Source organism: Pipistrellus kuhlii, unplaced genomic scaffold (genome assembly GCF_014108245.1).
Source record: "Pipistrellus kuhlii isolate mPipKuh1 unplaced genomic scaffold, mPipKuh1.p scaffold_m20_p_4, whole genome shotgun sequence".
In the NCBI taxonomy this organism is placed as follows: Eukaryota; Metazoa; Chordata; class Mammalia; order Chiroptera; family Vespertilionidae; genus Pipistrellus; species Pipistrellus kuhlii.
The window spans coordinates 71,906,587-71,930,210 of NW_023425540.1; the positions used below are offsets into that span (position 1 = coordinate 71,906,587).

Below are 23,624 nucleotides of genomic sequence, written 5' to 3' on the forward strand. Positions count from 1 at the left end.
GGGTCCTGCACACGCTCCCCTTTGCTCCCACCTTCAAGCTGCACAAACCCAGGCCTTCCCATTACACAGTTGTATTAGGCACAGTGCTCAGGCACATCCATCAGTATTAGAGACTTTCTGCCAAGAAACAGAACATGTCTTAAATGGAGCAAAGAAATTTAAATGGGAAGAAATTATAGCATGAGTGAGTTTATCCCTTTCAAGATAATCTTATTTAATAACTAAAAAACTCACAAAGATGTGCATTTTATCCAGCTACAAAGGCAGCATGGCAGGTTATATATTGTGGTAATTATATGTTTGGGGTTTCATTCCTTCTTTAAACTAGATTTCTATTATTTCAGAAAATCAACCGTTGTAGAAAAAGACTATTCATTTATTTCATTGCTGGGTGGCCCATACATTGTAAAAATAGGTCAAGAACAGTAATCTAAATTGACTGCTGATAAATAATTAAAGCTAATGGAATTTTCTCAAATCTGTGAACTAAAGTCTTTTGAGAAATTGCCAGGACATACTTACTGTCTGCTGTTGTATATAGGAAGATATTTTTTATTTAACGCTTCGGTTTAAAGTTTCTCTTTTCTGTCACAAAGACTAGAAGGTGTATGTGCTTATCTATAAAAGTGGCCAAAAGTGTGGCGCTCCATTGATAGCTGTATGTTTCGTCCTCAGATGAGATGGGAAGCAGAGGTTTCAGGCTCCTGGAACAAAGAGAAACTTCGCTTTTCACTCAACTGTGTTTTTAAGTGGAGCTTTATACTCGGTGTATCACATATAATGTTTCCTGTGACTTGTTTTTAAAAACTCCTCACCTGGTCTGTGCTCTTGTGTTCACGGTAAAGGAGAATTCTAGCTCTCCTAAATGACACCCAGGGAAATAAGAACAAAGAACAATCTTTCTTTTATAGATAATTATGATTATCACATTGGTGCCACCAGGACCTTACTCCACTTGACAAATAGGCTTACTTTTAGAAGAGAAGGCTTATCAGTAAGAAAACAAATTGTTATATTGCATACAGTCAATAAGACTAGCTTTAGATACTGTGCACTGTGTAGGTTTATTTATTTTTTATTAATAAGGAAAACTCAGACATCATCAGGATATTTTAGAATTCTAAAGACCTTAGAAAAATCACTAACTAGGTGCTTTTGAATAATTTGTCTTCAGTATTTTGTCTTTAAGTTGTAGAAAAGAGATCATTTTCTCATTTCAGTTTGATTAAACATCTTGGTTGGAAAAAATCACTAATTTACTACTACTTTTTAGAAGAGTTGTCATTTTTTAAACTGCACTACTTATAGCTAATCAAATGTTGTATTTATTATGTTTAAATAAATTTATAAATGATGTTTCTGAAACTAAAATTGTATTTTTCTTTAAGAAAATACTCTATGTAGCCCTAGCCAGTGTGGCTCAGTGGATAGAGTGTCTGCCTATAGACTAAAGGATCCCGAGTTCGATTCTGGTCAAGGGCATGTACCTCAGTTGCAAGCTCCTTCCCAGCCTGGGCCCTGGTCAGGAGGCAACCGGTTGATGTGTTTGTGACTTGTTTTTAAAAACTCCATACCTGGTCTGTGCTCTTGTGTACACAGTAAAGGAGGATTGTAGCTCTCTTAAATGACATCCAGCCTGACAATGCTCTAACCATAGGGCCACACCAGCCAGGGTTGTAGTTTGTATTTTTAAAGATCTTTACAATTCTTTATTTGGGGCAGCTCAGATAGGAGGGTAGAGGTGGTGGCTATTTTCAGTGGCTCTTAAAATCCCATGCCTTTCTTTTCTAGAACTTTGTTCCAATTCAAATGCACAATTCGAATCTTGAGAGTAGAATCTTGGTATTAGAGACACTAACAAGAACTTAGAACAGCTAACAGTCTGTGTCGAGAGCGAGAGAGGGACACGAGGCTTGGAGTAGCCGGAGGAGCAAGGAGCCCAGGCGGGAGGGTTTTAAAGCCTAGGATGTCACAGGAATGGGCCGGGTGGTGGTTGGTCCAGAGAGAAGACCGGGGGAGAGGAAGGTGCATGGAGAGATGAGAGGGTTCTCAGACACTTAAGAGGGGCCCAAGGGAGAGCTGCACTCCACCCGCCAGGCATAGTCAGAGCAGGCCTGGGCCCGGGAGAGAGGAGGGTCAGCCATTCTCGCCCCCAGGCAGATCCAGGTCATTGCTTTGTCAGTCTCCCACTCAGGAAAAGAGATTGCGAGTGGAATCACTTTCAACCTGCTCCCACTTTTTTTCCTCTCCCACTTTTTTAAAGTAAAATATTCATCCACGAAGAAGAACATTACTTGCGCCTGCGTCAGGACAGCTTTCCTCCAAACACCCGCATTTGCTGCTAGCTCTGGCAGCACAGTGTTTGAAAACTGCTCATCTGAGATGAGCTGCCTTCTAGGTCAGGCCTGGAGAAGGCAAGCCATGTGACCAGGACACCACAGTGAGATCTCCTACCTTGTGCTGGTGATCGGACCAGATGACCTTTAGATTTCCAGGTTAACTTGGTGAAGATTACAGTTAACTAGTTGGTAGGTCGTGATTTAAGAGAGAGAGAGTCCCTCACCCCAGTCTCATAATTCTTTCTTTGCCTGTTCTGTGTGACCCGTCAGCTGAAGGCTTTGTGTATCTCAGTGAAATACAGTGTCTTAAAAACATTTTATATTTCAAACTCACACGAGATAGGTCGAGTACAATGAACCCCTGTATTCCATCATCCATCTGTAACAAACATCAACCCATCGACACACTTATTTTGTCCTTATTCTTACCTATTACCCGTCCACATGAAGTTATTTTGAAGCAAAAATCATATTTAATCCATAAATATTTTAGTACATACCTCTAAAAGATAAATCCCCTTTTTAAAATCTACTGTCACTACAGCTTAAAAATAAAAACAGCCTTGGTCCTATTTTATCTTTAATTTTGTGGTGTGCCATTATCAGTTATAATACATACAGCTTTACACATATTACCGTCTTCAGTATGAATCTTAAAATCAGTGATATCACAGCTTGTTTTTCAAATGTAGTATAAGAAAATGGCACATCTCACATTTGACAATATCAAATTTAATGAAAATGCTGTGTTACAAAATGGTTTTCTTTGAACATATAACTAAAACATTTTCAGGTCACCGTTTTCTTACTCTGAGGCCTGAGTAATGAGAGGACAACCAGAGGTTAGTAAGTTCCTTTGGATGGGTGTGTAGCATAGAACCTCTTTGTCTGTAAACATTTCCTAGGGTTTTCAGTGCAAGCCAGTCTTTTGTCTTTGCCTGGCCGCTAACAAGGGTTAAACTCCATCCGAACCCTCTCACTATCAGACACAATGAAGAAAATGTGAATTAAGACAAGGGGAGAGTTGAGAGGACCTGGGCTGAGGCAGATCTAAAATGGAAACTGAAGGGTGAACACCACGGGGCTGGGTCCCTAAGGTTCCTGTGACCACACTAGGGGTGTTAGCAGCCCTGTGTGAGTCACCGAGTGCAGCCCCTCCACTGCCCCAGCCCTGCCCCTTTTTGAAAAGGCCATGTTGTCCTCAAAGAAGACAGAGGGGGAAGCACCACCAACAGCTGCAGCCAGACAGCTGTGTGTCTTAACTGTTGGTGTCATCGCATAGAAGCGCATGTGAGCTACAGTAAAGCAAAAGTAAAATTGTAAAACAGTAAAACAGCCTGAAAAATCAGGATTACAAAATATTTCAAAAATGGAGATCATTTTATAACTTCAAAGATGCATTTATAATTCATAGCCTCCTTCTGTTTTCTAATATTTTTTAAAAATTTTATTTCAGAGAGGAAGGGAGAAGGAGAGAGAGAGAGAGATAGAAACATCAATGATGAGAGAGAATTATTGATCGGCTGCCTCCTGCACACCCCCAAATTGCAACCTGGGCATGTGCCCTTCATTGAAATTAAACCGGGGACCCTTCAGTCTGCAGGCTGATGCCCTATCCACAGAGCCAAACAGCCAGGGCCGTCTCCTCCTTTTGTTTACGGGTAATGCCAGGGTTGTTTCCAGCATCTGTTTGTCTTCCAAACCTAAACAGCCATGCCCTGGGTGCCACTCAGACCTAGACACCACAACACAGCTCTGCATCCATGGTACGAGATTCTGTGATGCCTAGCCCTGGCGTGTGTGTGTGTGTGTGTGTGTGTGTGTGTGTGTGTGTGTGGAGTGAGAGAGGTGTCATGGGTGTTGTGAGTACCAAGCCTTCCAGAGGCCACCCAAGTGCCCCAAACGCCTAAGATTCATACTCTGTGTATCCAGGGGATATTTTGGAACGTTTTCTGCTTGTACTTCACAGGTGCAGCTGAGCATTACATGAAGATTTTGTATTTTTCTGTTTTGCCTCCTCTTCCACCCCCAGTTATTTGTATATTTGTTAATTTTAGAGAGGAATGGGGGGGGGGGGGTGATAGACATCAATTTGTTGTTTCTCTTATTTATACATTTGTTGGTTGCTTCTTGTTTGTATCCTGACTGGAGATCAAACCCACAACCTTGGTGTAAAGGGTAATGACCTAACCAACAGAGGTACCTGGCCAGGGCGAACTGTTTTGCTTTTAAATCAGAATGGTTTTCTCCCGAAACCATCATTACATAGAAAATTCCTCACCAGTATTTTTCTGCTCAGTTTTCTGATCTGTAAAGTGCATTGTGAATCAGTGGTTTGGAGAATAATGAAAATTCATTTCACATAGAAGCATCTCTGTAAACATTGCTTGTTATTTGCATTACACCAAGGGGGAGGAGGTTGAAATGCACTATTGTGGCTTTACCAACAGACCTTGATATTAATAATCTCAAAGACATCGCTTCTCTGTGTTAAGATATTTGTTGCTTTTTGCTCAATAAATGTTACAGTACATATGAAGCAAATTTAAAATAGTGTTAGAAAACCTGTTACTGAATTAAGTGTGTAACCAAGTTATTAGGTTTTATAATTTTGCGTTACATCCCTAATTGTAGTTTGCGCCAATATGGTTTTGATTGGCCTGGACCCTGCTCTCTTCAGTTTAAGGTTGCACATGGTGGCTGGGGTGGCAGCAAAGGCCACTCGGTTCTAAAGGCCAGTGGATTGTGCATGTCCTCTCTGACTGGCAGTGGAGTGGCCGGGGTCAGAAGTGAGTGTCCTAGGTTCTAGTTCTTTAGTTTAGTACCAAACCATGTAATATTTGCAGAGAGAAGAATCGGATGAAGAATTTCCCAAACTGCCAAAAATAGATTTGGAATGGGTAATTTGTTAGCTGGGGACTTGAAATACATATATATCTATGCGCGCGCGCGCGCGTGTGTGTGTGTGTGTGTGTGTGTGTGTGTGTGTGTGTATCTGTTTCTCTTCAACTGTCTTCAGTGTATATGTGTGTGTGTGCGTACAGACATACATCTTGTTTTAAAGAGTTATTTTAGCAGGTCTGTCATGAGACATGAAAATGCCTAAAGAAATGACTTGTAAAATATAGAGTGGATTGGTTATAGCAGGAACAGCAGAGGGGAGTTTATTTACAATCATTATGAAAGGTGAGGTTCTTCTGCCTTCCTCGGTGCTATAATAGAAAGTACTTTTGTCATCTTCTATTCTTCTCCAAGCTGCTGTCCTCGGGAGGCTGGTCCTGTGCCAGCTGGCAGGGAAGAGCTGGTAAGATAAGAGGCGCTGTTTTGTGGGCTTAACTCCAGAGCACCTGGGCCTTGTACCTGCACCCAGACATCCCCCACTCAGACTGTGCCTCCTCTTCTGTTCTCCAGAGTGGTTTCAAATGCCTTGGCCCCACTGCACATTTCACATGAGGTGTATTTAACCAGGGCTTAGTAGAAACAAATGTAATGATATTATTGAGTTCATGGGCACCAGTTGGCGTTATGTTGTGTGAATCAAGGCACGAAACGGGCGAGGGACAAGGATTGCTTAATATAATGATGACCATCACTAAATTCAAAACTGTTTCTAGGAGGCCTTAACGAATGTTTCTCTTCTCTTTCCTTCTCAAATGGCTGTTTCCTGACCCATCCTTCGCTCCAGGATTTACGCAAGCAGGTAGCGCCGCTGCTGAAGAGCTTCCAAGGGGAGGTAAGCGTTTATATTTATTTTATATCCTGAGCCACCCTTCATAGTTTATTGCACTTTCTTTTTATTTTCATTAAGTGAAAGCCATTAACAGAAGGCGCTTCCCCAGCCAGAGCTCTCCCAGCTGCACCGACCCAATGTCGTGCAGAGTTTACGCTTCCCGATGTGATGTTTCTACCGGGTGGATGGAGCTTGTTTGGACCACAGCCTGTGGGAGCTGAACTTCCTCGAGCTCACTGGGTCCCTGAGCTGTCAGGAGCCACAGCCAGGAGGCCTCCTGTGTGGAAGGGACGGAGTAGGGCGACCTGGTACTCTCATGTGCAGCCGTCAGGGGAAGAGGAATTTCACTTGATTGATTAATAAAAGACCAACAGATAGAAGTCACGAGGAATAAGTCTGAGCTCAGTATAAGGAAAACTTTTCTAATCTTTGCTTCCAGAGAAGGACAGGGCAAGATGGTGGGCGGGCTGCCGGTCATGTGAGAAGTACGCTCCCACCACCATAGAGTAATAGCCACAGAGAGGACAGGTGGTAGAGTTGGCCAACACTCCAACTCCTTCTCTATCTTTTTGGAAGAGACATGGTGGATTTTAGAAGGCCAGACATTTTGTTATTGGTGTGGAGTTATTCACTTGGCCCTTGGCTTCTCCTTTTGGGATGATGGAAGTAGTAATACTACCGAGGAAAGGCAGAGACTTCCTTAACGTCTTCTAAAGAGCTCGTAGTGGAGGATGTTCTCTCTTCAGAGAGAACAGGGAGAAGGAGCAGGATTCAGGGAGGTGAGGTGGCAGGTTCGGGAGTGACGTGAGGCTGTGGGGTGCCTCCTGAGACACAGCGCTAAGGAGGCGGGACTCCTTGGTTAGTTCCTCAGCATGCTGGTGGAACAGCAGAGGGAGAGGGCACGAATAAGGGTAGTAAGATAACAGTGGGATGCTTTCAAGGAGATTCCAGGACAGTGAGGGGCTTATGAAGAAAGACGAAGCAGCAGTGATGGCTGGTGAGCAATGAAGATTTTAGACCAGTGCATGGTGCCATTCTCTGTTCATAACTCCTGGCTGCTGGGAGCCCCTGAACCTGGCTCTGTAAGGCGCGGGGGATGTCACCATCCTGGGTCTGGGAAGGGCAGAAGTTAAGTGCCTTTCCCTCAGAAGTGCATCTCCGAGCCCTCATTCTGTGAGTGACTGTCACCTTATATCCACCCACATCTGATCTGATCTCTTTCTTTGCCTGTTCAGCAGCTTTTGTGAGGCCCAAGGCTTAGTGTTTCTCTACCTGAAATAGCTCTGTGTGATGTTTTCATTTACTTGTTTTTCTTTCTTTTAGAAAAAGTTCAAGTCTGCATAAAAGTAAAAATATTAGTATAATGACTACATGTACACCCTTTACCCAGACTCGCCACTTGTTAACATTTTGCCACATTTACTCCCCACTCTGTTGTTAAACATTAGGAAGTAAATTGTAGATGACACAGCACTTTACCCTTAAACATACATGTGTATCTCCTAAAAAGAATATTCCTTGACATTTCCACAATAACCCCGAGTATCCCACCTGAGAAAATTAACACTAATTCCATGATATCCAATATTCAGTCCAAAAATAAAATTTCCCTACTTATCCCCAAATTGTGTCTTAAAACTGCCCTGACCCCAACCAGGTTTCAATCAGGTTCATGTATTGCATTTGGTATATATATAAAATATATATTTATTTTTTATTCCATAACTATCCCCCCATACCCACCTCCACCCACTCCAACCCCCCATAATTACCACACTGTTGTTCGTGTCAATGAGTGTTTTCTTCTTCTTCTCCTCCTTCTCCTTTTCCTCCTTTTCCTCCTCCTCCTCCTCCTCCTCCTTCTCCTCTTCCTCTTCCTCCTCTTCCTCCTCCTCCTTCATCTTTTTTTCTCTCTCTCTATCTCCCCCCCCCTCTCTCTCAATGCTCTCTCCACTACCTCTTACCTTTGTTATTATTTTTTGTTCTAGATAGCTTAATGGGTTTGGTTCTAGATAGTAAATTTGAAATGCCTGAGAAACATCAAGGCTTTTTATTTGGCTATATTTTAATGGCTATTTATAAAGTAAAGATTTTTATAGTACCACTAATATTTAGGAAGCCTTTGCTAATTACTACACACACACATACACACACTGTGGTCCAAACAGTGAGGTTCCTCAGGAGGCAGAATTATATATATTATAAATATATATAATCTGTGTTACTAGCATGCTGATTGTAGTAGAAGGGACTAAATCCTGCTTGTCTCTGAAGAATGGGCTTTTATGCAGAGGGCAGCTGCAGATGGGGACCACACGTGTAGGGCTAGTTTTCTGCTGAGTGAGGCCAGAAAGCAGCCTGTCTTGGTGCTTTGCTGGAGCAGGACCCATTCAGCTTGCTTTTCTAAAACGCTGCCTTCTCTGATCAGAGGTTTGTTCTTATACCCTTCATTAGTGTTTGCTGAGTGCAGTTTTATTTATTGGATATATTATTTGAGTCATCCCAAGGTGCTTGAGTTCCCCTTGGAAAATTGTATAATATTAGAAAAAACATGTTCTTTGCCTCAGAATTCATAGAGATTACTTCTTTATTTGAGATCCCCAAAAGAAAAAAACAAAATAAAGCCTTCAGACAGCAGTAAATTCACACAAGACTTCAGTGTTCTTGCAAGTCAGGAGAAACATGAACCTCACTGGGCACCACTTTTAGGCCCCTCAGTGTTTTCTTGTTCTCGGGGTAAATCTAGGCACCTTCCTTCCTGTGGTTTATGAGACATGCATGATGGTAACTGCTTGCCTTTCTAGATTTTTCTTACTAGAAAGCCCATCACACAGCCATTCTGAATTTCTACGAGGCTCTTATGCGTTGAGTGTCCTCAGAAGCCTCCAAGCCTTTGAATGGGCTGTCCTCTTCCTGAGACACTCCTTCTCCCTTTCACGTCTGCTGCCTCACTTCTGCTTAAAGTCACTTCCTCAAGAAGAGCCTTTTCTGAACCTCAGTGATAGGCCAGGTCCCCTGTAGCAGGTGCTCCCATTGCACGCCACACTATTTGTGACCCATTTGTCATCATTCCTGAGAACTGCCTGTGACTTTGTCTCTGTTCCCCAGGAGTCTGTAAATGTGTGAAGGCAACTTCTATGTCCTGTCTTGGCCATTTGTATTCCCAGCACCTGGCATAGCAATTGGAACTAAAGTATTGGGCTCTCAGAAATAGTTACTGAATAAATGCTTGAACAGTGAGGTTCCTCAAGAGGCAGATTTTAAAACATTTGCCTTTATCTTTTCTTCAGGTTATGTGCTGCTAATAAGGTGAAAGGGACCCAGAATATATGCTTGGGAAATCCATTAGAAAAAACTAATAAATAACTGTATTTGTTGTCCTTGATTAAAAAGTTTGGGATGCTGGACTCATAACAATTACTTATAATTATTAGAGCAAAGTCATCAAATTTAGCTTACATTGAAATTAGATTTCTCTTAGTTTGTGTTTAACAAGCCCAGCCAACTGATTAGTGGAGATAGGAGGAGTAACCTAAATGGTCAATTCAATTTATGGCAGATTGTAATTTAGACAATCCCTTCAATGAAAAGACACTAACACTCTCTAGAAAAATGCTAACTCTTTCAAATTGTCTCCCTCTCTCCTGGCTTCTCTCCCTGAGAAGGGTCATGGTAAGGAGGGGTGAGGGGATTAGCAGTTGGCTTAGGCTCCCCTCTTCTTGGTAGGAAAGCAGGTTGCTTAAACCAAGTGTCCTCAGGGGGGAAAATCTCCTCTTAAATAACTCAGGTGCTTAGAGAGGAAATAGAAGAATGAAAAATTGATTAGCTTAGCATCCAGTTTAGATAATCATGACAGTACAATGGAAGAAGCTAAAAGAAAATAGAAAGAACTAGTCAAAAATTTTAATACTGTCTTAAAAACATATATGAATGAGAATGAATGAGAAAGAAAACAAAGAGCCAAGAGGGAAATAGCCCCAAAGTTGGTCCTTTGAAAAGACTGCAATAGACAAACTACCTTCCTAATTAATTTTTTTAAAAAATGTAGGAGTGCTAATAGAGATAACTTTGCAGCTACAGCAGAAATTAAAAAGAAAATAGAGTAATATTATAGTCAATTTTATGCCAATAAATTTTAAACCCTAGACAAAATGGACACATTTTTAGAATACTATAACATCAAAGCTGATTAAAGACGAAGTAGAAAACCTGAATAGCCTTACAGCCATTACAGAAATATTTCCACAAGTTCTAGAAATTTTTATGAGAGAATTCTATCAATCATTCATAAAATAGATAGTTCTGATCTTTTTCAAACTCTTTCAAAAAATAGAAAAAGAGAGTGCAGTGTAACCTTTATGTCAAAACTATACAAGAACAGTATAAGAAAGGAATATTGAAGTAGTTTTGTTTGTTTGTTTATTTAACAACACTAAATTATTATTTTATAAGTTTGAAGATCAGAGGTCCAAAGTGAATCATCTGTGCTGCAATTTTTCCAAAGATTTTAGGCATGGAATTTATTTCCTTGCTTTCTTTCAGCTTCCCAAGGTGGCTCACATTCCTTAGCTCATGGTCCAGCATCACTCTAACTTACGCTTTTGCTTTTTGTTTTGTTTTAAATAATTGTTTATTGTTGAAAGTATTACATATGTCCCCATTTCCCCCGCCATTGACCCTCTACAGCCCGCTCCTGACCCCCACCCCTCCTGCCTTCTGCACCCTATTGTCTGTGTCCATGGGTTATGCATATATGCACACATGGTCTTTGATTGGTTACCTCCTATCCACCCATCTTCCCCTGCATTCCCTCTGAGATTCCACACTGTGTTCCATGTCTCTGGATCCACTTTGTTTGTCAGTTTATTTTGTTACTTGGATTCCACACATGAGTGGGATCTTGTGATACCTATCTTTCTCTAACTGTCTTACTTCACTTAGCATGATATTCTCCAGGTCCCTCCATGCTGTCTCAAAGGGTAAGAGATTCTTATTTTTATACTGTTGCATAGAATTCCATGGTATAAATATACCACAGCTTTTTAATCCAGTCATCTACTGATGGGCACTTGGGCTGTTTCCAGATTTCAGCAAATGTAAATTGTGCGAAGCAGTCTAATTTATGAATAGATACATAGAAGTCCTTTAAAAAGTACTGGTAAATCTATCAAGCACTCTATATCCCAAGAATGCTATTTGGTTTAATAACAGAAAAATATATCCATGCAAGTTAATGTCACTAGCACATTAAAGAGGAAAATATTATCTTAATAGTTATTGTGAAAGAATTTGATAAAATTCAGCATTCATTCATGATAGAATCTACCAGCAAGCTAGGAATAGAGGTGAACTTTAACCTGGGTAAAGGTTATAAAAAACCTGCTTCAATCACCATACTCAATGGCGTTGATAACATTACCTTTAAAATCAGGAAAGTGATTTGACTTTGGATGATGGGCACACAGTACAATGTACAGTCTTATAACAGAAATCTGCACCTTGAAACCATGAACCAATGTCACCCCAATAAATTTAATTTTAAAAGTTACACATAACACACACACACACACACACACACACACACACACACACACGAAAATAAGGAAGGAGACACATAAATACTACATTTATTTAACATTGTACTAGAAGTCTTAGCATGGAAGATAAGAAAAAGAAACAAAGTACACATATTATAACAGAAGAAATAGAACTCATTTTTCAAGTGAGCCTTAATTATCAAGGTTGCTGGATATAAAACCTTATTAATAAGGTTGCTAGATATAAAATCAATATACAAACTAAATACATACTTCTACATCAACAGCAAACTGAGGAAGGATACCATTGGAAATACCAACAAAAAAATAAAGAAACATAGATATAAATATAGCAATGCATAGGAACTTTCTGGAAAAAAGAATATTAAATATTTAAATGGAGAGAGGTAAGGTATTTAATAATAGAAATTCCCACTATTATTAAAGATATCAGTTTTCCCAGTCATTGTAATTCTAATAAAAATTCCAACATGATTTTTCATGAAACTTGAAAAGCTGATTCCAGAATTTATATGAGGCTGATGATAGTGAAGATAGTAATATTAAATCAGAACAATATACAGGATTTGACTTTCCATATTTCAAAGCCATAGTAATTGGCACAGGAATAGATAAATACACCAATGGAACATAATAAAAATCAGAACTGACCTGTGCATACATAGGAGCCAGATACATTGCAAAGATAGCATTATAGATCACTGAGGAAAGGGTGGGCTTGTCAGTAAATGGTCCTTTGACAACTTATGATCCTTATGAAATTAAATTAAATTAGACCCCTACCTCAAACCTTATGGAAGCATAAATTATAGATAAAGACTTAAGGCAAAACCTTAAACATTTTTGAAGAAAATACAGAATATTATAATACAGGATTTCTTAAATAGGATACCATAAAGTAGGAAATTGTTACATTCATCTACATTAAAATTTTAAAGTAAAAGCTTGCCCACCCCTTCTTGGAAAGACATCCCAGAGAAAATGAGAGATAACTCCAAGGCGCTGCTAGCTCCATTTTTACCTTTGTGTGAGCTAGAAAAGGGCTCTGCCTTTCTCAAGCCTTTTTGCATCATTTTTTGGAAGCCTGTCATAATAAAGATTCCAACGTATCTGAATCTTTTTCCTAATAAAGATTCACGTGCCTCTGATGTGATGGTGTACCCTAAGGCCATACTATGAGCCAATCATATGTGGGTAACCTTGGCCAAAAGTCACAAACCTGATGGAGACAGTTGCCACTCACCTAGTTGACAAAGGGTTTGTTTTCAGAAAATAGGAAAAACGTTTACCGACTAGTAAGAAAAAGATGAGCGTCTCATAGGAAAATGTGCAAAAGCCATGTATGGCATTCTCGGAAGAGAAACTCAGAATGGTCATAAATACATGAAAAGATGCTCAACCTCATAACCAAGGAAACACAAATCAAAATAATTTAAGTGCAACTTACTCATGTCTACCAGGCTAGCCAAAATTCAAAAGTCCAGGGAGGAGTGTGAATTCTAATCTGTCATGAGATACTAAAACTAAAGAAGATAATAAATCTTGACAGAGCAGTTTTAGTCCTGAATAAACTTAAACATGGGCCTCAGGAAACAAGTTCCAGAATGTTTGAAAGTAATAAGTGCAATCAACCCATTTCCATCAGCAGTAGAAAGAATAAGTAAAGAGTGGTGTAATCATACAGTGGACTACCACATAGCAGGGGAGAGTGAATGAAATGCAAACCTGCAATACTGAGCTGATACTGTTTAGGGGATAAATACAGATTTTAATTATATACTAGAACCATAAAGAAAAGGTGAAACAGGAAATTCAGAATAGAGTTTATCACCAGTAGGCACAGAGGAGGTTTCTAATGCTGTGGGAATGCCCCTATTCACAGGTGTTTCTTTTGTTATTTTATAAGTATGAACTATTTTCCAAAAAAAAAAAAAAAAATCATGTTTATAAGGCAGAAGCTATATAATTCTATTTTTGCATGTCAGAAGCTGAATATTATCTTCTCCCTTCTCTTTGCATTTCATCTGTGCTAGATTTTAATCTTCAAGCAAATAAGGCCATTGAGGCCATGCACTTGAGCAGGTGAGGGGGTAGTAGCACACTTGTAGTAATGCTCAAAATGGCATTTGGGGGACACTTGGCAAGTGTGAGAGCTGTGTTAGGTGATCTTCAAGCGCACGCCCACCCAGCCTTCACAATACTGTAAAGTAGCTGCTGCTTCTGCCTTCCTGTCACCATACCTCCAAAGCGGCATCTGTCCTCTCCATTGGCTTTCACTGTGGGAGGAAGTGCCCCTTCCTCAGACTCCAGTCCCTTCCACATGGGTCCTGGAGCCTACTCACTCAGGAGCCATAGCCCTGCAGCTGTCCCCTCTTAGTGTCTTTAGTCTCGGTAGATTCTTCTCATCTACAGTTCTACAAGCCCTAGTGTGTTCCATTTGGAGACAGAGAGATGCCAACCATCCTCTGTCCCCTAGCCTACTTGGCCAAGCTTCTCTAAAGAGCCATCCCCATCTTGTGTGTGAACGTCAACCCACCCCAACCTGGTGTCTACCCCATTCTCCCTTGACCTTTTCAGTCCCCTCTCTCTCACTTCAGAGACGTGCAGCACACCTGTCCACCTCTCTCTCCTGATAGGTTCTCTTCTCTAGACAGCCCATGGCATTTCCCCTCAAACTCTCCTTTCTGGGTTCTCCCTGGCTATTGATTTTTAGTCTCATTGGGCAGTTCCTCTTTTCCTTCAGACACTCTGAATCACAGCATTCTTTGCTCTACAATCTCTTCATATCTACATGCTGGAAACTCAGATTTCTCTCTCTAACTTGGTCTTCTCTGATGAGTTCCAGGCTTATCTAAGACTACCTGTTTGTCGCCTTTTAGGTATTCCGCAGAAAATAGTTCATACTCCACAACCACCTCCCCTTCTCCAACTTCCACACTTACTGAAATGTCCTTCTCTCCCACCCTTTCCCTTCTTAGGAATAACTCCCCAGTCCACCTAGTTTTCTCAGCTGGAAATCTAGTTCACCCCCCTCTCTCCAGACCCCTACATCTCCATCCTTCCTTGAGTGTACGTAAATCTGCCTGATTCTTTCCATCTTCCCACCTATGCTTGTCCAGAGCCACCATGTGTCACCGAGGCCATTGCAGTGGTTCCCTGACTGGTCTCTGTTCCAGCTCTTATGAGCCCACACCTACCTTTCCTCCATGCATCAACCAGGAGCAGGTCACTTCCTTGTTCACAGCCTCTCAGTGCTCTGACGTCAGTGCCCTGACCCCAGTGCCCTGACCTCAGCCTTCAGAGCGCATGGATGGGCCATAGCCTGCCTCCCTCTGCCCCACCCTGTTCCCCGGCCCTCCTACTCAACCTTTAGGTTCACCTCAGATGTCATGCCCTCAACGAGATCTCTGACCTTCAGTCCAAACCAAGGCCCTCTTACTATTTCTCTTGTAGCACCTTGTCCTTTTGTTCAGAGTACTTTCCTCATTGTGTTTTTGAGTTTGTTATGTCTACCTTCTCTACAGATTCTCTATGACTATATTGGCCTCCTTTGTATACCCAGTACCTGGCTGGCCCTAGTAAACATGCAGTAGGTGTCCATTGGAAGGGTGGGGGAAATAACAGCCCATTTTACAGATGAAGAAACTAAGCCCAGGGAGGGTAAGTTGACTGCCCAAAGTCACACAAAGTGACAGTGGCAGGCCTGTGCTCTCTGGCCCCATGGGCATGTTTATTAATGTTAGTGCACTCGATAGTGCTTGGGGAGCAGGGAGAACCCCTTCCACCCCTCCACCATCTCAGTTAACCTCCCAGCCTTGGATAGGACCATTGATGTTCATTTTGGGTAAAGTGCTGGGCAAACACAGCTTCAGGCTCCCCTCCCCTCCTCACCAGCCCCCCCTGTATCAGATCTGGCTTTCCATACCTCATCCCGCACAAACATCCATAAGTGTGTGTACACCTTTTGCCACAACCTTCACCTTTTGGAGGAGTGGGGCTCAGGTTAACTACAAACTGTGACTTTATCCCATTATCAACTGCCGATGTGGCCCACGTGAGGGGCCAAGTGATTATTTGCAGTTTCCCTTTGTACTGAAGGTCCAGTGAAGGTGTAACATGCCAACAATATTCAGAGCCACAGTCAGGCCGTTTGAGGCCCCACATTGCCTCTGGTGCTGGGTTTTACTCTGATCTTCGTTCCGTTTTTTTTATTCAGTGAAGCCCTGAGAGCCAACCGTGTGTAGCTCTGGACCAAATAGGAACTGAGGATGTAGCCATGGATACGGTGGACAAGGCCCCTGCTGTCTTGAAGCCTGTGTCCTAGCGAAGAGAGAGAGATAATAAACATAAGGAGTAATGTCAGATGGTGACAAGTGCTGTGGGGAAAATAGATGGGAAAGAGGAGAGTGCGAGGAGCAGGGCGGCTTCTGCAGAGATAGCTGTCCAATGGGAGGCCTCTCCCAGGAGGTGACGTTTGAGTTAAGATCTGAATGATGAGACAGACCAGCCAAGCACAGAGCTGGGCATATTGTCAGGCAGAGCAGGACAAGTGCCAAGGTTCTGAGGAGAGACAGTGTTCAGAATGACCAGAAGCCAGAAAGAGGGCCAGGGCTAGGGCTGAAGGCGAGGGAGGAAGGAGTGGGCGGGCGGGGTCTGGTGGGCCATGGTGTTAAGTTGCTTTGGAAGGCTCTAGTCCAAAGGAGAGGTCTGAGTGCAGTGGAAAGCAAGGCCCCATGCACACTTGAGGGATTTTAATCAAATAACAGATGAAATGTATTAAGCTGGGTAAATATTCCATGAATTAGTTGAAAGTGACTAAGAGTTTCAAGGATGTCCTGTGGCCTATATCTGTTGCACGGTAACGTATTTAAGTGTTCAGATCTAAAGGCCATGTCTAAATAAAGCCAGGGTGTCCGAGTGCTTTACTTCAAAGAACATTTCACGGAGTGTTAGAAGACCTGGGAGCCTGCCCAGGCGCTGCCACTCACTCTTCTGTGACCTCAGGCCTCTTTCTGCCCAACTTTGCTCATCAATACAATGGGTGGATAAGCGAGATAGTTGGCATGGAGCCCCATAGCACTGAAGTCCAGTATGAGCCAGTGGACTAATACTTGGGTTGACTGTCATCAGCAGACAGAAGGGACTTTTCCCGCAATGAGGGCTGTTCAAAACTGGGATGAGCTGCCATTGAAGGTAGTGAGTTTCCCATTACTGCTGGTGCTCAAACAGGGGCCAGAGGACCACCTCTCAGGGATGTGTTCAGCTCTTACCTATTCTTTTTCAAGGCCCAATCCAAATGCTGTATCCCTCAGGGCAGCAGTCGCCAACCTTTCGGACCTCACCGGTCACCAGTGGTCCACGGACCACCGATTGGCGACCACTGCTCCATGGTATCCTCAAATACCCACCAGAAACAAACTCTTTCCCTTCTCATCTCTGATAGGGCTCTATTTGTATCTCTCTTTTGATTTTGAGCCTGAAAACATTGTGCCTTCTATTTTAGTTATTGGAACACAGTTTAACTTGCCTTATACTTAGCCTTAAATGCCTGAAATCTAGAGCATAGGAGCTTAGTATGTGCATGTGCATGTACACATGCTTATGTCCCCATCATACCTATACTTAGCAAGTACTGAATTAAGTGTCATGGTATTAGAGAAGATTGACCCAGATCCCATGGTTTCTAAAGCTGGAATTCAGAAGGGCCAACTGGCTGGCTGCATGGGAATCAACCATGTTTCCAGAAACTCAGCTCCCTTCCTGTGCAACCCCCTTCCCGGAGATTGATTCATCAAGCCTGGTGTGGGGCCTAAGCATCAAATTTTACAAAGTCCATCCTGATCCTCATGAGCAGCTGATTGTAGGAACTTCTGGGCTAGGTTCCCTAGGAGGAAAATTCCTCTAGATCAAATTCTGTGATTCCGTATGACTCTAGTACCTTGTATGGAATGTGTGGAGCTCTGTGATTTAGTTTAAAATGTATTTACAGGTGACACATCGTTGGCTTCTGCTCCCACCAGGCTGGTCTGTTTACTGTACCCTGAACATTCCTTGCAGTTTCCTGCCTCTGACCTTTCCCTAAAGCCGTGGCCTCCGTTGTTATAACCTGTTGCTCTTCCTCACCTGTAAAAATCATTTCCATCCTTTCAGACCTAACTGAAAGTTTACCTCCCTTGTTCCTTTTTCTTACCATCTCAGCCTGTTTCTAATTTTCTTTTGAGAGTCTGCACTGTCTCTTAGACTTTGTTTCACCTTCTCCCTTCTGAGCTGTTTAGTAAGATGCTCTCAGCTGGATTTCTCTCTCCCTCTTGCCTTCCCCTTCATCAGTAAGAACTCCTTGAGTGTACAAGGTACTGCACTAGCTTCCTGGTGATCCACAAGAAATACAAGGCTATTTGCCCTGCCAGGGGCATCAGAGGTATCTGCAAGCTTGCGGTCCAGTGTCCCTCACAGGTGAGTGTGGATCAGGCACTGAGGACACTGACTGGAAGATGGAGGAGACTTCACGAGAACCCCAGCAGAGCCTGCTGTCCTGGCCCCTTTCCTGGCAGGGACTCCCTTCATTCTCACCCAACACGGCCATCTTCAGACGCTCAGGCCTTCTCACACGTGATAGCTGAGGTGATGGTGGTGGCAGTTGTGGAGGTGATGGTGTGTTTTAATTATCTTACAGTGAAGTCCGAAGGCCTAGCGATACGGTGTCTATCTGGAGGCTTGCTCCATGATGGCTCAATTAGGGGAGCAGTAGGACTGTGGTTCAATATTCAGGCCAGCTTCCTAATTGAAAACACATTTTCTTCTCCAAGCTGCAGCTGGTTTGGTTCTGCTCATGCAGAAAAGGATATAACCTTGCATAACATAGGAAATGAACGGTTGAGAGAGAAGCCAAATTCAATTTCAGTCAGATATGTTGAGGCTAAGCCCATGATCTATGGAAGCAGGGGAGCGAGCCGTGTGCATGTGGAAAGGGGTGCACTCAGCAGTCTATTAATCACGGCCGCCCGCCCGGCGCTGCCGCCACCGCGGGTGCCACCGCGCCAGCGCCGCTCCTCCGACGGGCTGGAGAGCAGCCAAGCACTCCAGAAGTTAACCTCTTAAAGACCCAGAGCTGCTTTCTGTTGAATAAATGTAATTTTGTGGTCAGAAATAAATGCTTGTGATGTAGCAGGAGCTTTGAAAACAACAGAGAGCCAAAGCTATTACAAATTGCTTCGTGTTGTGGAAGTCAACAGCATACATCAAAATTCCAAGTGCACGGCAAATTGATTTCGGCCCAGAGCTCTGCAGCTATTCAATAAAAGTCCTATTAAGCCATTGTATGTAATGAACAATCCAGAGCAAATCTAATATTTTCAGTAGATAATGATTTTTAACATCCTCTCAGTAACCGTCGCAGGAGTTCTTGGATGTTTACGGCGCGTGTCCACGTGTGGTGGGCCCTCCTCGGCTTTCATGGGCCTCTGCTGCAGGCCCCGGGGCAGGCACCCGCAGGTGGGCTCCTAGGGTTCGGCAGCAGACCCTGCCCTTGAGGAAGGCGAGAGGGCTCTGATGTCCCAGGGATTAGTACACAGTTGGTGCCAGGGAAGTGTTTGCTGCATTGAAATGGACGGAGTTGAAATTCAGAAAAGGGAATGCAAAGAGCTCTAGAATCAGTAAGTAAAATGAGATGTTGGCAGAGTTGACCCGAGGCTCTAAAAACTAGAGGGTCACAAGTAAGGGATTCAAGGTCCCACATGACAAAGAGACTGGTACCAATGCCCAGGCGACCCCAGGACTCCCCCATTGCACCGTGACAGCTCAGGAAACAGACCGTGTCAGGGAGCCTGTGCTGATGGAGCCACAAAGTGACCTTGTGGCCAACTGACTGGGAGTCATCTCCGCAGGGGCCACTGTGCCCTCCTCAGCGGCTCCACTGCTCTGCTCACAGCCACGCTGTGACGACGCTGGTGAGGCTGAATTATGCCCCACTCTTCATTTCAATCTGCCCTTCCAGATCAAAAGCTTCCGAAGGACAAGGTTTACTCATTCTTTCTTTCATTCAGTATTTACTGAACATCTACTGTGTGGCTGGCTGGACCTGAACTAGACTGGCATGCAGTAGTGAATAGTTTAACATAAACATTGTTCTCATGAAGCTTAACAGTAGAGCAGGATCTGTATTCCCGTGTGGTACATGGCAGGCCTTCGATAAAAGATGTATGGGTGGGTGGGTGGGTGGATGGATGGGATGGGCAGGTGTGGGGATGATGGGGATGGATAGTTAATAACCTCAGTGTATAAATAAAATGCATTCTCTATCAATTAAAAAAAAAGGCCCTGTTCTGTCTACGTACACTCCCAGCCCCGTTCAGGGAATCATGTGATACCAGGAGGCAGTTGTGATATGAAGGTAAGAGTACTAGACCTAGACTTAGTAGGCCTAGGTTTGAGGCCTTACTTGCCTCAAGTCAGTGACCTTGATCTTCACCAAGTCAGCTGATCTCTCAGTGCTTCTGTTTTTTTTTATATGATAAATATGATGGTTTAAGGGAATAGATTTGAATGAGGATTATATGAGTCATATAGTATTTACTTGAATATTGTGGAATTTACATTACTAGGGTATTTTATTTTCTGCAGATTCCACTTCCCTTAGAAAAACTCAATCTGGATGTTAATTAGGTTTTACTAATGTTCCATCTATTTAATGCAGTGATTCCTTAAATGAAACTGACACCAAGGACCAGATGGTCAAAAAGGAGGATTGTGAACGTATGTGTGCCTCGGGAGGGAGCATAGGGACACTGGTGGTAGCTGAGAACCCAGAGGGGTTTGTTGCTTGTATGTGGATAGTCCATGTTCTACCACCACCCCCACTCTTTCAGACTGCCCCCCTGCTCTCTTTGCGAATAATTATTTGCACAGAATTTTACATATAAAAGTCACCATGTCTGTGATTTTATGCAGCCTTCCCCAACACCCTGTACTAGAATATTATCACTCGGTGGGAGGGTTGTCATGAGTTTGAAGAGCAGAGGGTGCCTGGAGGTGAGGTCTGTGGGTGCTCCCCCCACCCCCACCCCAGTTCCAGGCTCTTGGCTCCCTCTAGCTTTATTAAGCCCAGCCAAATGCCACCCTCTTGTCACTTCATACTCACCACCTCCAGCAAGTGTTCCTAGACTGAAGGAGCCCACCCCTTAGTAACCTCCAGTGAAGCACTGGTTAGCCACCTGCACAGAAAAGCCTGGAAACAACCCTTGATACCAGAAGTGGACTGAGCAGGGTCATGGGTTGGAACCCAGGTATTTGGACTTGTTGAATATTTACTCCACTCACCTCCGTGGAAGGGGACATGACCACTGATCAATTAAAAATTCAGTCCTGGCAGTTGGAGCGTTGTCTCATACACCTAAAAGGTTGAGTGTTCAATTCCCAGTCAGGGCACATACCCCGGTTGCTGATTTGATCTCCAGTGAGAGCCTATGCAAGAGGCAGCCAATCGATTTCTCTCTCTCTCTCTCTCTCTCTCTCTCTCTCTCTCTCTCTCTCTCTCTCTTCTTCCCTCCTCCCTCGCTAAAATCAGTGGGAAATGTGCAAGTGGGGATTTAAAATGATGATGATGATAATAATAATAATAAAATAAAAATTCAGGCTTGGAATCTGTTCCATCTGTGCTCCTCTCTAAGTATAACTTCCAGAGCCTTCTAAGTTGCTAGCCAGGAAAAAGCAACCTGGCCTGGTGGGCCAGCAGCATTCCAGCTCCCTTCTTCACATGTGGCCGGAACAGACTTCGCCCTCTTGTTCTGTCACTGCTTGGGGATGCTCCTTGGCCTCATCCTTTGCCTCCCCTCCCAGGCCATCTGTGAGGACCAAAGTGCAGGACAGGAAGTAAGACCAGGCCCTCTCGTAGGGAATGGAAACTAAGCTGGAACATGGCAGATTCTGCGTGCAGCCCTTCGGGAGATGAAGGAGAACAGCTTGCCGGCTCCAGCTGTGTGCCAGAGGCTCCACATGTTATCTCCTTTAGTCCACACAGCAGCTCAACCCCGAGAGCTTTTATGATCACTTCTACAGAAAGGATAAAATGGACCCAGGAAATCAAGTAACTTGTCTGAATCAGCACAGCTCATCAGCCTTAGGGCTGAGACTTGAACGCCAATGTCTGACTCTGAAGCCCGAAAGCTTGAGAAGTGTCTTGAAACTGCTTCAGAAGCAGGAGAGGAGGGGGAGATCTGTGAGATCACACTTGCTTCTCCAGCATATCACGAAGAGAGAAACCTACCAGATTACAGAAGGTGCATGAAAAGGACCTAGACCGATTTCTAGGGCTGATGGGGAAGGAGTCTGGGCAGACTATGTTCCTCAGTGAGCCTTCCAGCTCCTGGTTCAGAGCCCACCCCATCCTCAGTCCCCAAGCTCCAAGCCCCATTCATCCTCAGGCCTGAGACCACTGGGGACTTGGGAAAGCAAGTCTGATCCAAGACACATGGCCTGGCATCCTCCCGGGCAAACTGTGTGTGTCCTCACCAAAACAGATCCCGGGACAGAGAAGCATCCATCAGACCATCAGACCTCAGAGGGAAGGAAGGGAAGGGTGCGGGTAAGCGGGAGAGATCCACATGTGTGCATGTATATAAGCCTAACCGATGGACAAAGACACCAGGGAGGTGAGATGAGTAGGGAAAGGGTGGGGGGACAGTTGGGGGATAAGGACACATGTAACACGTTAATCAGTAAAGGAAATTTTTTTTAAAAAAAGTAGCAGTCCTCAGAGCACAGTTGTATCCTGTGGTGGGCACGCTGGGATGCCTGGGAGCACTTTCCAGGTTCATGTTGGGCCCAGCACCTTCAGGGTCATGGGGCAGACTCAGGGCTAGGCACACACACACTGCTCCTTCCTCCTTTACTCTCCTTCCGGGCTTCTCTCCAGTGTTCCCGCTGCCCCTTCTGTGGCTCTTTCCTGGGGAGGCAGCTTAGAGTAACAGAGAAAGCCAAGCAGACAAATCACAGGTTTTGAAACCAGACAGATCTAGATTTTAATCTTGACATCATCATTTACCAGTTGTGACCTTGAATGAGTCATTTAGTTTCTGTGCCTCATCCTTGTAATAAAAAATCTGCCCTGCAGAGTAGAGACATTACATGTATGTATTTAAAGATCATGCTATAGAGCAGTGCTGGGTAAACAGTAGTTCTAGTTCAACCTTAAATACTCGTGCTCCCCAGGAATCACCCCCAGCCTTCGGGCTGTCGCTGCACACCTCTCCATCCCTGTTCCCCGAATAACCTCACCAGGACCACTTGATAGTTCCAAACCGTTGTCTCAGGCTGGGTCTCTCTTCTAACTTCAGGTCCCCCTGGAGCTCCCCTTATGGGCCTCTCACAAACGTAAAACTCTCACCTACCCCCAATTATACTCACCTCTGCATTCCCACCCAGAGAGGTGACCGCCCCCAGTCACCTTGTCCAGAACTCTGGAAGGACCTCTTCTGCCTTCAAATCCTGTGAATTCTGCTTTCCTTGCCTCGCTCGGGTTGGCTCCCTCCTTCCTGACACACAGATTTTGCATCTTCTTTCCTTTCCTGTCACTACCAACCTTTCACCATTTCCCAGCATCCCCTGGAGAGGCCTTCCCATCCAGAGTGATCACTTCATGTTGCTGCTAACTGACTTTGTCAGGACTCCCGATAGCTTTCCATGTAAAGTTGCCACCTCCTGGCTTAACCATCCAGCCTCTGCCTGCTCTTCAGCCACCTGTCTGCTGCTCGGCTCCTCTGCTCCAGGCACAGCAGATCCTGCACTTCTCTGAACAGGCCATTTCTGTTTCAACATGCCTTTGTCTTTGGTCGGACTCCCCCTCCCACCATGAAGAAAGCCTCCACCCCTCCCACCACAAAAGAAGTTGATCTTCTGTCATCTTTAAAACTCCCTCAAGTGTGCACAACACACCATGCAGAACAGTATCTATAATATTCCGCCATTCATGTGTGTTTTTAAGAAAGACTGTGTACACAGATG

General features: G+C 43.8%; 1 protein-coding gene across 15 annotated transcripts in view; it reads left to right on the forward strand.

Moving 5' to 3' along the window:
• The window catches only part of CUX1 (cut like homeobox 1), a 349,872-nt gene that overhangs the window by 155,816 nt on the left and 170,432 nt on the right, over window positions 1-23,624 (forward strand). For all 15 annotated transcript variants that reach the window (XM_036408962.2, XM_036408954.2, XM_036408960.2 and 12 more), the window contains one exon: window positions 6,025-6,072. In XM_036408962.2, coding sequence (XP_036264855.1) covers window positions 6,025-6,072 — 48 coding nt within the window. The remainder of the gene's footprint in view (window positions 1-6,024; window positions 6,073-23,624) is intronic.